Raw genomic sequence first — 16,307 nt, forward strand, 5'->3', positions numbered from 1 at the left:
TGTTGATGCTTCCCAAATGCTTCCCAAACTCCTCTTATTTCCCTTTCTGCTCAGCTGACCATGTCACGCTTTAAAAATAAAACTGTCTTCTAAGGTTCATAAAAGGACATTTTTGTCTTTTTTTTTTTTTTTTTTTTCTTTCTGACCAGAAATTATACTTTGGCAGTTTCACTAAAAAACTAACAGAGACAAAATTCTTATTCTGTGTGCCCAGGGGTGATGTGGTAGTAATCTAGTCGCTGGCACCTATCTCCTGCCTAAAGGAAATTGCAGATTACAGACTAAACAGACACGAAACTGGTCGAGAGGCTAACTGTTGCTGAGGCTGTCAGGGTGGGTGAAGGAGCAGACAAGCCAACTTTTGTCTGGTGGCCACAGAAGAAACTTAGAAGCAGAAGGTCCGGGTTCAGGTCTGCTCACTTCACACAATGCTTAATCCCACGGCCCTTACTCTTCATAGGACAATTCTGCCAGGCAGCCTGCGTGCTACAGGATCTTCCACTGAACTTCTTCTCCAGAAGGCTCCAGAGTTTTTCAGTTTTAAAATACCAATGAGGGACACCTTCAGCCAACTAATTTCATGCATTTCCTGACCAAAGGATTTATTTATCTTTGAAGTGATGCCACAGACTCCAGAAGATGACCTGGAGGATGCTGTGGATAGATTTCTCATGCAGACACTGACTGAAGACCTCTTTATCTCAGCGCCAGACTGTCCCCAGGCCTGACCAGTCATGCCTAGAGCAGAACGAAGGATGGCTTTGGTGCACAATGGCAGATACAAATGCTTTTATTAATAATGCAGATTCACCACTGTGCAGAAAAGATCTTACAGAGCCAAAGGAAGAGCGTGGTTCTGGAGCCCCCATCTTTAAAGTGCCTTTATGGAAGAAGCTGGGGTCTTCATTCAGCAGTCATTCAGCTCTTCCTGAATGACTGCTTAAAGATTTTGTGTTAACGGCCAGGAAATGAAGTGCCAAAATGATCTATCCAGCAGGGGTCAAACCCCACATCTGCTCTCTCTTGGACACAACCCTCACCACTAGATCAGCTGTGAGCACCTGTTATAACTGTGAGCTCCTCTTGTGCTCCTCTGTCCTAGAGAATCATGGAGGCTTTGCTGCTGCCTGCAGAGCACTGGGGCTGCTGGGGTGGAGGATATGGTGCCTAGGGTTAGCCTGTCTCACTGGATTTGTTTCTCAGTGCAATGTAATTATGAATGCCCATGGAAAGGGAGTGACTGGACTTTGGTTGCCCACATCCTGACTAAAACAGTGGTTACAATTTTAATTAAAAAGATGGGGGTGTCAGCACTTCCTCAACATCTATCCTAACCTGCTATCCCTGTGAACTACTCATCCGTTACCCAAAAGAAGAAATGTAGGCAGCTCACCTGGGGCAATGATAATTGGCTATTAATCCCTTTCTCTCATTTGAGCCCTACTGCAGCCACAGTTACTCTTGTAAGTCCTGGTAGCCTTGAACTGGAATCTTTCTTCAGTGTTTCCTTGGTTTGCTGCAACCTGTTGTGAGCCCTCTTCCTACATACTCCCTGCATCACATCTGGGGCTTCAGCCCATAATTAACAAACCTAGACGTCAGGTAACCTACAGCACTGCTATACTGAGCTTCAGAGCACGCTCATATCACAGCGAGTCTCATTCAAATTGGGCTCCAACACTGTGTTATTAGAGAAGCACTAAGAATAACTTTCTGGAGAACGTACATGTTATTCGCATGAGCAATCCCACTGATTTCCCACAAGTTGTTCCATGTATTTCAATGGGAACAGGGGGATCTTTTTGAGAGCTGAAAGATCAGTACTTCACTTAAAACACAGTAGGAAAAATACTTTCAGCACTTATGTCTTTGTAATTTAAAAAAGAAAGGAAACACTTGGCAAGGTTTTGAGTGCTTCCAGTGATTTGTTTGGAGCTTAATGGCTTTCATTGTCTTCCAGGGCTAGAGCTAAGCCTTCTTACACATAGAAGTCTATGGCAAGAAACTATTAAATTCTACTAACCAAGGGGAACAAATTATTTCTACCTACTTAGTATTAGGAGTCTCACGCACTTTAATAAGGCATGATATAATTTTAAATCCAAAAAACCCTTCCTTTGAAAAAGGTTATGATAATGTTGCCCTAGTGATTGAAAGAAGGGCAGGATGAGTTTTGCATAAATGTGGAAATTTCTCCCTCTCTCTTTATTTGCGGTGACCCTTTTACTTAAACTTCCTGTATTGCAAATACGAGAAATTAGAGTTTTGTATTCACATCTTTCATGACAATATCAAATGGATGGTGCAAATTTATCTTCTATAATGGTAGGCACTGACAGATCACTTCTGTTACCTGACTAACAGCTCTAGGTTCATTCAGGTACATCTGCTTTAACTTATTTCTGCTGCTGCTTCTCTGTATGGTTCATTTCATAGACTCCCCGTACGTCCTTGTTCAGGAGATCATTTTCACTATCCCCTTAAATAAACTACATTAAGCCTCTAAAACAAAATCCCCTAAAGAAAACCATGTGCTCTTATTTTAAGTATTCTTTAGACTAATGTTACCTAACCTCAGATGCACAGGCAGTAATACTGGGTGAGAAAAGGCTTTGCTCTTTCTGTCAGCCTGGATCAGAGCAGTGGCTTCTCATGGCTACAGGCAGCATTAAAAGGTCTGTGGGCACCTTCCTTTCCTCAGACCATGGGTTCAGGACTACTGACTATTAAAATATGACTCTGGAACTATGATAAGAAAAATATTTTAGCTGATTAATGAGGTTTCAACACCAGCTCAGTTTATAGCCACACCAGTACTCAATCTAATAGAAATGTTAACCCTTTTATCAGACAGCTCGGGGCACTTCATTAACAGACTTATTCCTACGGCACCACACCTCCTCTGAGGAGGTTATTAGATGTTCTGCACACTTGGGAATACAGATGAGTTTGTGAGTCAGTACACGTCCTCACTGCTGCCACAGCAGTCCTATTTAGGACTAGTTTTACAATAACCAGCTGAAGATCAGAGGAAATGTAACCACAGCAACTTGAGGTCACTGCTGTCTGCAAAATTACTCAGCAACCTGCAAAACCAAGTTTGTGCTCTGTTCCTGGCTGCTGTGCTCCAGCTGGCTCTGCGGCTGGCTCTGCAGCCTTCACAAGGCAGACAGCCTCACGAAGGTCATGCGAGCCTGCTGAAGCCCACAATTACATTTCCAGACTTCCCATCCTAACTCTTTTGTTCCAAGATTCTTTTTCCCTCTTTCGCCCCTTGTTTCACTTGCCATATCAAATCCAACATGCTACAGAGACTGGTGTACTGCGATTGTAATACAAGGAAAAAATACATGCCTTTGTGCAACTCCTATCCATCCCAAATTATATTTTTTGACATCTACAGTCCAGTCTGTGATGCAGATGCAGTCTTGAAACTATCAGCTGTCCTGCATTTCATGGATGGCTGGTATCCTGGTCAGTAAGGGGGCAAGTACATTCCAGCTGGGGAGCAGGCATGTTTGTGTTGTGTTGTGGGTTTTCCAGATTTTTAATAAGAGCAATTTTGGTATGCTTTATTTGATCATCTGTTATATTAAACATGTTAAATCTATATTAAAGCTGCCTAAACCCAAATTTCATTTTAAAAAGGTGAAAAGTCTGATAATAATTTTAAATAAAATTTGCCCTTTTAGAATCAGCATATGGTACTAATTTGTAAACATTTGCTGCTGTAAGACTGCACTGATGGCAATGCCTATTATGCTGTCTCGTATTAAAACCACAATATATAATTCCTATGTCTCCAAGTAGAAAAGCCATCAACACAGCTTCTAGGCAAGAAATTCTTTTAAATTTTAAATTGGATTTGCAGGATTCAAATTTACTGTTAACTTAATATCAAATGCAAATCAGTGAAAGATGGCATGCTGCAATAGGTCCTAGGAGCCTCTCATCTAAAAAAAAACAACCAACAAACCAATCAACCAACCAACCAAAGAAAACACAAACCAAACCAAAACAACAACACTACCAATAAAACCCCCAAATAATTATGCATTCTTGAGAGCTATTATATTCTGTATCTTGCCAAAAGACTTGCTCTCTCCGACAAAGCTTTTCCACTGCTTTGGAGAAAAAAGCTTATCAAGAGAACCAGTGGGAGAAAAGAGACCCTATACAGAGGTACTGTGGGAAAATAACTTTTCACAGATTTCTGAGAACATGCAAAACCAAAACTTTGCCTTCATCTCTTGTAATATTTTTACTGTATTTTTGGATTGTCAAAGGAAAATTGCATGTTAGAAAAGTAAGGCAATAATTGTCTGTTTTGGGGGAAGATTAAGAACAAGCATTGATGTGATGACTGGCAGGATACAGAGCTTCTTATAATAGCATTATTTAGTGAGAAGAATTGAGAAATGGTTAGTGTCTGTTGCAGGTAACGCTGTTCAGCTGAAGCAAGGAATAATCACTAAAGGTCTTTGGGAGGCTGTTCGAGACCAACACTTTTGATGCGAATGGCACAACTATCTGGAAGCAGACAGCAAGGGCAAGGTGTTGATGAGGGGCAGAGGACCAGGAGGTGGGCTCAACCCTCTCTTCTTGGAGAGCTGGAAGAGAAAAGGTCAAGGCAAGCTGGAAGGAAAAGAGAAAATCTCACAGCTTCCAATGAGGAAAGATTATCAGTTACCACTGCCGCACAGCTTGATTATTTCAAGGTCTAGTTTGTCTTTACTTTAAAGCTCACATAAGCATGTAAAACTGCACTCCCTTTCCTCCAAAAAACACCCTAAAAAATCCAGCAGAATTTTGACATGCTTGAAAAACAATGTCCCCTATTTAGGTGTCCAAGCATAAGTTCAGGAATCCACTCTTAGGTGCTCATGTTATGAAAACTTTTGCTGAATTTTGTCCGATGAAAAGTGGCTTTTATTTCAGTTTGAGAAACCCTTACATGGTTCTGGAATGGCTACCATTTCTGGATTAGGATGATCTAATCCACATTTGTATAAAAAGTCAACATCAGAATTACTAAAATGCAGTAACAGTGAGTGAGCATTAAAAAGAAGCAGAATGCACAACATACTCTATGCTTTATTGTTGTCACTTACTTCATGGCACTTCAGCATGACCCTCTTCTGACAACAGCAGTCATGAGAGCAAATAAAAATGACAAAATGGAATGACTAAAACTGCAAAAATTACTGACAAAGTAAGCAATCCTGTGAAATTGGCTGACAAATGGTTAACAACATGAAGTGAAGCTAATGGGACAACATTAAACTGAAAAATCAAGGCTTGAGAACTATTCCACAAAACACACATTTCATAATCTGTGAAATCTGGAGACATTTTACAAGAAACCAAATGTACGATCAGTCCCCATGCAGGACTCACTGCTAAATTCAGTTCTGCCTTACCTGTTTGTGAAAAAATGGGAACTTTTCCAGGTAAGAAACCCCTTAGAGATATACAAAAGCCCTGACCATAGACAGTTTCACCTTTAAAACTTGCTATGCCAACACAATACAGGTTATTTTTCCTAGAGGACTTGATCCTGCGTGGTTAAGCATCCTCTACAACTCCCACGTTTGCAATGAGTGCTTCCCACTACCAGGAGTGACGCTCAACCTGCCACAGAGGCCATGGGGATGTTCTGCAAACACAGGCGGAGAAACATGAGCACCATTTGAAATATAAATAGCTCCTCCCTACAGCAAAGTTATCGATCATTTCGGTAAGGTGGTGGCAGAGAGCAGGAACGGCGGCTGTGCGTTATTCCTTATTAGTACACGGGAGTGGTGGCAGAAGGATGATGTTTGCACTGGGGTTAAGTTTCTTCTCCTTCGCAGCCACGGGGTCTATTTTGCGTTAATCACGCTGGTGTTATTCAGTCCATCTTGCAGGCTTGCACTTGATCATTATGTCACTAAGCAACTGCTGGGTTCACAGACAGAGCAAGCACTCCTCTCTTAACCTGACAAAAACCCTGCAGTAACCTTGTCCCCCTGACTTTTATCAGCTCCGTATGCAAGTCAGTAGCTTCTTGAGTGCCTTTATAGCACTGCTGCATTTATAGTGCACCAGTCAGCGATGCTGTTACCCTTCCCCTCCTCTCCACCTGGCTTGCAGAGTGCAGGTACCTCTCTGGGCTGCACTTTTAAACCTCTGCACCCCTGTGTGTTCAAGCCCAGGGGCAGGAACCACAAACAGAGGTCACCAAGGGAGCCTGAGCTCTGGGTATTTGGCTCAGGTAGAGACCTGTATCCAAATGTCCCAAACCTTTCCAGGAAGGAAGGCTGGGCAGAAATGGAGGAAGCGATGACTGGATGTTGTGGCCTCTGATTTAAGAGCCTGACTACATGGACAGAGCAAATAAAAATTTGCATCACCATGAATAATCTCCAAAATTTCTTAAAGTAGATGATGGCCAAAATTAGGAGTGGGATTAGCAAGCACTCATTCAAAAGCTCTAGTCCAGAACCTTCTGATCAAGTCCCTCAATTATACTTGTATTAGTGCAAACTAAGCAAATGCATCCTTCCTCTTTTTTCTTCCATACCAGTCTCCTCTTCCCATCCCACGGCTGGTCACTGCCTCTGAGAAGCAGATGGTTTCCAGCCAGGCATTTCCATGCTCTATTTAAAAATCTTGAAGCTTGGTGTCTCCATAAGAACCACGGCAAACTATAAATACACAGTGTAGAATTACTGCTAAACCAATGTACAGTGAAAAGAAACTAGATAGGGTCCTTTTTTAATGTAATAATTGAGAGAGAAATGCTGCTCAGCACTGTAAAACAGTCTCTTCATAATCCTCATTTATCAAAAACATATAAAGAAGATCTATTTCATGGGTTTCTCTAACAAGCCGTTACCAAACAATCTACAATTTAATTCACCTCTATGCTACCCTGACGGTGCACTTGCCGTGACTGAACCACATTTGTATGTCTACTGGCTGTATAAAAATAGCTCCTAGAGATATTTAGAACTGGTACCTGGGTGAAGCTTCATATATTTCACAATGAAGAAATATATATTTCAATTTCGTCAGGCTCCTAGTGCTATGAGCAGAACCCAAGCGAGCATGTGAACAACGTTACTATTTATAACACTTCCCATGGCTTCTCTTTGGCTGAAGTATATGAACAGATATACGCATTTTTTATCACTTTTCTTTAATTCAGAGGAATCCTTGTGTTTTGAGAACTAAAATTCCTTACTCCCTTTCTAATGCTACCTCAAAGAAAAGGGCTACAAGCTCTACAATTGGCTGGCCTAGGTTTTACGGTAGTAGAAAAAAGTCGTGAAACTGTAAGAATTTTAGCTTTACAATTTAAATATCAACTTTAATACTTTGGCAAGATGGTATTCCCTGATCATAATATATTATGACTTTGTAAAAAATTTTGTCAGTCATGCGATTGGGCTAGAAAGGCTATAATTTATTTAGCTTTTTTAAAGGTAAGGTAGGAGTAAAAGCAGTAAAAATAGGCCTTTGTCTGGGAAGCATTTACCACACATCCATCACTTTTGTGTGGGTACCTTCAAGAACAGAAGTGAAACTTAATGCAGGCAGTCCAGGGCATAAACTTACACAATGCAACAAGGAAGTCAGAGCATTTTCTCTACGGTGCTAACATTGCCATGACCCCTTGAGGGCCGGTCCCAGCCTTTCTGCATGGCAGGCAGGAGCTGGGCAAGAGCGCTCAGGCAGACACCACGTAGCCAGCCATGGCTGCTGGACTAGTCACACCTCTGACTCTGCGAGTGAGCGTCTCACCTGACATCGCTCTACCTCACTCCTGGTAAGATGAAAAGGAATTGCCTGCAGCATCTTTGAAAAGAGATCTCAAATATCTGTAGAGAGTTGTATCTTGTCTGCTGCTGCTGACTTCTTACGCCATTTAAATAAAACTCCAAGTAGCCTTTTCTGATCCTTTTTAGTATCTTCAATCCACCTAATTAGCTGAAACTGAATTAAAAACTAATGTGATTGCATTAGTTTTGAAAGAAAAGGAGAACAAAATACAGCCCTCTTACCTTCCATCTACACATCTACATTCATATACCTCTGAAAGTATTTCATCTATGGCAGCCAACAGTTCTACTGCTCTATTCCACTGTCAACTTTTCTTATTTATTATCTCATAGGTCTTTCAGGATTGTTATATCTCACGATCCTCTCTCGAGTTAGCAAATACATTTGGGCAGACTTTTCAGGAACGAAGTAGGATTTCGGCCAGATTTAAATAATTCTTTGCGTGTTTTTGCTTCCAAATGGAGTCTCTATTTCCATAATGAAGACTATGTAATTTGCCAAAATTGAGTTACAAGAATTAAAAAAACTAAAGGACAGAGAAGCAAAATAATTTCCTATAGTTGTCCAAGTCAGATTTTTCTCTAAAATGTAATGCATATGTGATGACACATGTACATGACAGTTTGTTTTTCTCCAAGAAAGCAGTTTTTCCTTTTTTTTTTTTTCCTCTTTTCTGCAGCTTTTGTATCAGTTTAAATTTCTTTACACACACACACACACAAAATAAAATTAAAATAAAATAAAAATTAAAAGAGGTAATTATTTGCTTCCACTTCTCATTTTTCTCTCAGAAATGCAGTACTTTGAAGTATTTACAGTACATTGTAGTTGCTTGCCTCAGTTATTATCTAATAAAATCTGATGACAAATATCTTTACTGATGATGATAAATATCTGTGATGATAAATATCTTTACTGGAACCTGGAAATAACTACCAATCTAAAATATACATGATAATAAATATATTAAACATATGAAGTCAGAGGCAACATGTTCATATGGCTTAACAAGAAAGACGATCAAGCCCAAGCAAAAATAGTGTTGAACACAGTAAGAATAGTATGAATTGAAACTATCAGAGATGTGTAAGACAAGACTTATGTAAATTCACGCTTAGTGTACAAATGCTGATTTTATGTTTGCCAGATGTGTTCTCAAATTTAAAGGGTTCATTTGCCGTGCTAACTATGTTCAAAGATTTTCATCAAGCAGCCAGTACATATATTTTTCTTGTACAATTTCATTGATTTTTTTCCCCATGTATTAAAGCTTTTCCTGTACAAGCAACTTGATTTATGCTCCATTTAGACAAAAACTACTGGACAGGAATTCCAGAATTCTGGCATTTTTCTTCCATCCCTTCATTCTAGAAGATGTATAACCTCCATACCTCCCTGTCAACAATTTAATAACTTACATCTTGCAGAAAACAATGTAACTACCTGACACTGAAGCTTGCGAACACACTGTTTTCTGAATGAGCAATCATTTGAAATTAACAGAGTCACCCTTTTGCTACATGCAAAACATCTTTATGCATGCAAAGAATGGCCCTTTTCAAAGGCCAGGTTATTTATTACCCAGCAGAATATTTCTATTTAAATTTGCTTACATGATATATTTTTTTAAACAAACTAAATCAGCACTACATTTCTGCAAAAAAATCAATTTCTATGGAGCAGGCCAGGCCAAACAATATGTGATACTTTAGTAAAAGGTCCATTTAACTAATGTATGCAAGGCCAAACTATTCCATGCCACAAAAAAGTAATACCATGGGATCTTAATAAAATGAACAAAATCTCATTTTTTTTCCCTTTAAGTTTGGATTTCATGATATTTAGATCCATATTCAACACAAATGTGATAATTATTTGTGCATTTACCTAATGGAGTTTGACTACTGTAACTTACTTTTTGTCTAAGTACCTTTTCATACCACTTCTATGGAAATGTGTTGCCCTGCACTAAAAGGATGGTACTGTTGGGAGAAATGAGCCGTGCTCTTGAACCTGTAAAAATCACTGACTATTCACTAGCAAATGGGGACAATAGAAAGTAAGAACTTACATCCAATAATACTGAGTGCTAAAGATGATAAATTAAGCATTTAGCAAAAACATGAACAGTGCAAAGTGATTTCAGTGAGTAATTTCCTAAAACAGATTTATATTTCATGATATGGTGGTATATCATGATAAATATCATTATATGATTATTAGAGATACCAGCATGAATCAAACATCAAGCCATGAATGTGAAGTAAGCCTGGATAAAAACACTTTTTTACCTGTTTGAAGACAAAACAAGTTAAGAAACTGAACAAAAATTAAATTATCACCACATTTTAAAGGAAAAACAAAAAAAAAAGAAAAGAGAGAAAAGAGCTACTTAAACACAAATCGAAGTAACTCATGTCAAAACAACTGATAAGGTTGTGGAAAATGTCTCTGAAATTGGGGAATACCAAAAAGCTCCTATTGCATGTTGTAGACTACAGAAACATTGACAATGTAGGAAATTCTTCCCATCTGTAAAATTGTTTGTCAGTCTATTCATTAAACAAATATGTACAATAAAAGATACATTCTTTACTCTGTATGATTTACAGGGGAAGTTAGTAAAGGCAAGAAAAGAAAGCAAGCTTCTATTAGTAAGTTATTTTGCTAATTGCATTTACCTTGTACTGAGACTTGCAGTTTTTGTTCCAGTAGGTGACTCCAATCCTTCCCCTGGCTTTGAGGATTTCTCTCTGTTCATTTGCTGGAGTATTGAGTTCAATTCACTAATAACATTAGCCTTTGGGCCTGAGAGAATTGGGCTTTTCACCTCCGTCACATCGCCCCATAGCTTAGATGTCCTTTGGGGAACAACTTTAGCCATATTGGGCTGTGCACTGATTGGAGGTGGGGGCGGAGCGGGAGGAGGAATAACAAAGCTGTCTACAGTTTCTTCAATTAGCGCATCCTTGTAAAGTGCATTGCTTTTGTTGATTATGGGCTTCATTTTTGGCTTAGGAGGTACTGGGGGTTTGTCCACCAGAAATGTTTGCCCATCTGCATAGACTGTACAAGTATCCACGTTCTCACCCCCTTCTGAGGATAAGGTAGAGATGCTGGACACTGTTGAGATAGTGCTGGTTGTCTCTAAGTGATGGTCACTACTACTCCGACTGTCTACCTCCTCAATCCCAGAGTCAGTGACGTTGTCAAAGCTGTCAGGGGGTGGCAAAAAGGAGGCAGGCAAACAGTTTGAAAGACCCACTTGCTTTTTACTGTCTAAGGAATTTGTTGACTGGCTGGGGGCAAATGGCGCGGGTGAAGGCGTGCCGTTTTTTCTTTGCTTAATCAAGTCCGTTAGAGCCGAACCAGGAGCTGAGCGGTCGTCGGGGATATCAAAGCTGTTGGCGAACTCTAAGGGGGGTGGTAGTGGCTCAGTAAAAATAAATTCTTCATCAATATCAACTGATGCTAAGGGCGGTGGGGGAATGCGGAACGGCAAGATGACTGGGTCGTCGACAGAGCTCGCTGCTACGATGGTTTTGCAGGGAGATGCCGGTGGCTCAGGTGCAGCAGGCACATCCAGCTCACTTTCTGCTTCCTCACTTCCCTCTGGCCTCTCTGGTGGGGAGTTTTCAGGGTTTGGTTCCATTTCATCTCTTTTTTCCTCTTCATCTTCAGGCGCATCATCAGACTTTGCTGTGTCCATGGTATGAACCATTAACAAGCCAGCTGACTTCTGCTGTGAAGTATCCACAATGTTTATCAACATGTTTTTCTTCTCTTCAGCCTTCTTTTCTTTCCCTGCATCTGTTTCATACTTGTTCTCAGTCTCCTGCCTTCGCAATGGGCCACGAGTATTTTGCCTACTGACAGTAGCAGTAACAGGAAATGTCGTTTCAATATTGGGTCTCAACTTTGTATCGATGTAAAGTGGTTTATTAAGGTCAGGCTTAACAGTGTCCCCTTTGCCTGGAATCTGCTGCGTTTGTTCTTTCATGGCTCTGTCCCTGGCAGAGAGAGCGAGGGCTAGTGGTGAGTTTGGATCTAATAGCTTTCCTGTGACTGGGTGAACATAATTATCTGAGCTGGATGCATTCGTGGGCTTAGCTGCCACTGTACTGTTTTCAGTACCTTTCGTTTTGGACGAAGCGTTTAATGTCCTTGAATCACTTTGATTGCTGGGTTCACTGCTATTAAAAATATTTTCAGGCTCTCTAGGTGCAGGAATTGGAGATGGTGACATAAGCTGTCTAAAGCCATCTTCACTACTAAACATTGCTTCATCAGTAAATTTAGATTGCCTCATACGTGGTGTTGGTGGTGTTAGCCCAACATCCTCATCTCCTAGGTCTGTGGAAAGGAAGGCTGGAGAATTACGCCTTGCTTCCAGACGCTTTTCCCTGTCCCTTACTGCTCCAGCAATGGCTGCTGCAAATGGACTGCTGACACCTAGGCTGTCATCGGGTCGGAGTTGCCCAGGTTGCTCTGAAGACTGAGGATCGATTTCCATGCTGCTCCCTTGGCTGCTCTTCCCGCTGCTGCTGGTGGACGGCTCTTTCACAATAATTGTCGGGATTGGAATAGAGCAGGTCTTTTCTGGACTGTCTTCAACATTGGATTGTTTCACCAGCATCCCCTTCCGTCTCGCTGGTTTGGCTGGCACGTAAACTGCTTTGCTTGCAATCTTCCCGACCTCAGAATACGGGTTTTCTGGCATCTGACCTCTCTTGTTCCTGAAATTTGCCTGAGATGTGGCACTCCGACTGTACAGATCCTCAGAGTCCAGAGAGTAGCGGTCCAGTTCCCGTCTGTAATAGATCCCTTTGTCCCTTATCATAGTTCCCACATTTTCAGGCCTAACCAAAGAAATTTTTGCACCTGAATTCTGATTAAATGGAGGTTTAATAGTTCCATAGCTCCTTGATGTTGGGGATTTGGGAGAGTTGTACAGAGAGGGAGAAGGTGGTGGTGGTGAAGGTGGTAAGGACTGTGGTGGTGGTGGGATATCTTCAGAGGTGTCTGGCATTGAAAGACTTCTGGTAAACTTCAGCATAGGAGGAGCCAAAAACTGCCGTTCTTCCTCTGTTATTCCTAAAAAACAGAAAGTATATATAAAACAATGCCTTCCTTTGCAATCCCTCATATTGCATTATTTCTGTATCCAACCTAAAATGCTAAGGTGCATTTCACATGAGGCATATGTGCAATTATGAAAAGGGTCTTTTGCCTCATTCCAAACATCAGCATTTTTGCTTGCTGAATTTGCTGAAACCTAGATGCCAGAATTCAAAAGAATGCTACAGAATTTTAATTAAAATGATCATTGATATGTAGGCAAATGTTTGGGGCTTATGTATCATCAAGGTAGCTGTATAGAAGCACATTTTCTTTGAAGATTATTGAACAGGGAAGACATGTGGTGCAGAAGAGTACCTTATGTCTGTCCCTAGCACTTTCTAAATGCACAAAATTATGCAACTTAGAAACCTAATGAATTTTTAAGATGCACTGAAGCTTAGCAAAGGAACTGAGAAGATTCTGTTGGGGAAAGAAATCATAATGCTTTATTTCAAAGAATGATATTATATTATTACAGATACAGCTTTTAACATAAATAAACTTGGTAATATTGGGATAATTTAGACGACCAATTTTATATCATCCTAATGGGTTCCTAAATTGAGAAGTATCACTTCTAATATTATTATAAAGAACAGAACAAGCTCACGTTTGGTCTGCTCTATTTTTTTTTCTCTTTTGTACAACCATTTATTGACATCATTTGGAATGAAAAGGAGGTGATTTTTATTCCTTTTGATCAATAGGGATTTCCTGATAAACTACACAGCATTACAATGCTTCTGCCTCAATAGCAAAATAAAAATGAATAATATTTTGCCATAGGTAATGCACTGTAATAGGCTTGTACTGCTCTTTTTCTTTTTTCCTCTTTATTTTTTCCCTTCTCAATAACATTTTTTGTTAGAGGAAACATTCTAAAGAAATGAGTCAAATCACTCCACAACACTTGTCTACTGCCATGAAGGCAGAATGTGGAAATTATAGCAACTTAAACAAGAATTTCTTTTGCCATTAACTTTGTATAAAAAATAAGCAATCCTTCACTGAGGTAAAGACATTGCAGAAACATGCTTTAAGAAAGAGACAAAGTTGCTAAAAGTAGGTGATTAATGCACAAGTAAACTATGCATGAGAAACATTTTACCTATAGATTTTTGTCTTCTCATTGTACCCCGAGGTATACCCAGAAAAGGACCTTGAGGACTCCCCGGTACAGTGGGTGTCATCACAGCAATACCCTGTCTCTCATACATGGACTACGAAAAAGCAAACAAAAAAGCCCAAGAGCATTAAAGCATGCAGGTCTTTTTCTCACAGGTAAATAACTGTTTTGTAATATCAATTAATCCACTATCCCTCTTAGAATTTTTATGGAGAATAACAAATTTGATATTCTTCTGGGAAGGAGGTGAAGAGAAAAGGGAAGGCTGGGATTTGTTTATACGTTAAAAAAATAACAACAGCTGTAAGTGGAGGTAGGTGAAAGTATTTACAAGGCAATATGTTAAGTTTCCAGCACATTCTGTGTGCTGTAAGAAAAAGAAAGCCTGAGCAATTACATTTTGTTTCATTCATTTCCAAAAGCCTTGCACACACTGTATGAGTGTTAACAGCAGCTTTGTGCCAAGCTGTATGCTCTCTTCACTTCTGAGAAGCAGACCTACCCTTGGAGTCTTGCACAGACTCAAGGTGTCTTGTGCAGGGTTACGCTGCAAGTCAGCTTCTCGGCTAGGAACTGAGAAACGTACCCTGATCCCAATGCACTCAACTGTTCTTTTCTTGTAGTCCATTACAAAACTGTTTTCTGCCTAGAAACAGTCCCTATTTCCTTCTTTCCCAAGCTACGGAGAACAGCAAAGTGTATCAGGACTGGGGCTACTTTTGAGATGTATGAAAGGCTTGAGAGGCTATGGAAAAATGCATCTAAAATGCATTATTATTATTATTATTATTTTCCCCACATGTAAAGTTTTGTAAGAGCAAATTCTGCAAGTGAGGAATCCTATTTCAGAGTTCTGGAGTTTAAATTTTTAATACATGCTATGACATGAACGTCAATTCTTCCCTTACAAATCATCATGCATTATTTAGTTAAGATATTACATATGCCATTAGAAATAATAAAAACCTGCGCTAGGATAAACTTTCATATTAGTTGAAATTATGTGGCTGCACTAATTCTGGCACTGAAACTTTGATTTTCAGCAAAGATTTTAGCTTGGCCTTAGTGTTGTACCAACATCTTCAGTTAGAATTTACTGGTATCTTCCCAGCTCAGATTACAGGCAGAGCAAGGTCACATCTGTTTGAATAATGGTAGCAATGCTGTTGAAGTGACAGTCTCAGAATAAATATAAGAACTTAATGCTAAAAGGTTTTAGGGGTACACAGGCTCTTCTGTTAAACAAACTATTACCAAAAACACAGGCTAGACCAAGGTTACAAGATAACAAAGACAGCATGATTATATAAAGCATTGTTTTAAATTCATTTCTGTTGTGTGTTGAACTTTGCACACAGGCAAAGTACCCCTTCCAATCAGTTTCAGAAGTGAAAGCAGTACTTCATAGCTACCACTCACATTCATATCTGTAGCTGAGGGAAAACATCTACTAGAAGGCCGCTGTTTAATAGTTGCCACTCTTGAGTCCACAGTTGCATTGTCTGCAATTCTTGATGGCTTGGAAACTGGTACTATTTCATCCACCTTATCTGTAATATAAAAGTATTCAGTAAAATAAATATAATTTGTCCAGAAACTGAAAATTTAAGTATTGCAAGGTCAAAGGAAGAGATTTACTTTTCAAAAAATGCAAAGAAAAGTTTTTTTTTTTTTTTTTTGGCATTTTAACAAGGCAATGCTTGAGCATCATAAGTCGTGCAAGCCGAGCACTTTTTATTGCTGCTACATAACATGCATGCTTTAGTTTTAAGCCTGCATGCATTTAATGTTTACTTAGTGTGACTCGAAAAACAATCCTCTTCTTCAAACCTTCAAAATGTGAAGGGAGAATATCTATATAGAAATGGAAAGAAGACCTTTAGAAATAATGAATCTGTACAGCACTGTTTCATATAGAGATAAGCAGACTGTACTTAGTCATTAGAATTTCAGTGATATTTTGGACAATAACAAGTACTCCAGAAGTGCTCTTTTATGCCTATTCTCTTCAATTAATCACGTCCTGATCTATTCACACTTTTGGATTATTAGATTAGCGTTGTAAGCAATGACATAATTCTTTAAAATTAAACTTTTATATATATATATATATTTTTTTTTTCTTAACTGCACAGTCTTGGAATTTGTTTAGTTGTGGTCAGAAACAGACCAAGCAGGCAAAGTCCAAATCAGAACGAAAACTTCAACACTTGGCTTTGGGATCCTGATCTACCAT

The 16,307-nt window shown here is 39.5% G+C and overlaps 1 protein-coding gene across 3 annotated transcripts in view; it reads right to left on the minus strand.

Annotated features, from left to right (window-relative positions):
• SHANK2 (SH3 and multiple ankyrin repeat domains 2) overlaps positions 1-16,307 on the minus strand; it is a 348,938-nt gene that overhangs the window by 4,894 nt on the left and 327,737 nt on the right. For all 3 annotated transcript variants that reach the window (XM_082761588.1, XM_082761589.1, XM_082761590.1), the window contains 3 exons: positions 15,491-15,621; positions 14,054-14,165; positions 10,506-12,918 (listed from right to left, as the gene is read on the minus strand). In XM_082761588.1, the coding sequence (XP_082617714.1) occupies positions 10,506-12,918; positions 14,054-14,165; positions 15,491-15,621 (2,656 nt within the window). The remainder of the gene's footprint in view (positions 1-10,505; positions 12,919-14,053; positions 14,166-15,490; positions 15,622-16,307) is intronic.

Source organism: Aythya marila (genome assembly GCF_965140915.1).
Source record: "Aythya marila genome assembly, chromosome: 5".
Classification (NCBI taxonomy): domain Eukaryota; kingdom Metazoa; phylum Chordata; class Aves; order Anseriformes; family Anatidae; genus Aythya; species Aythya marila.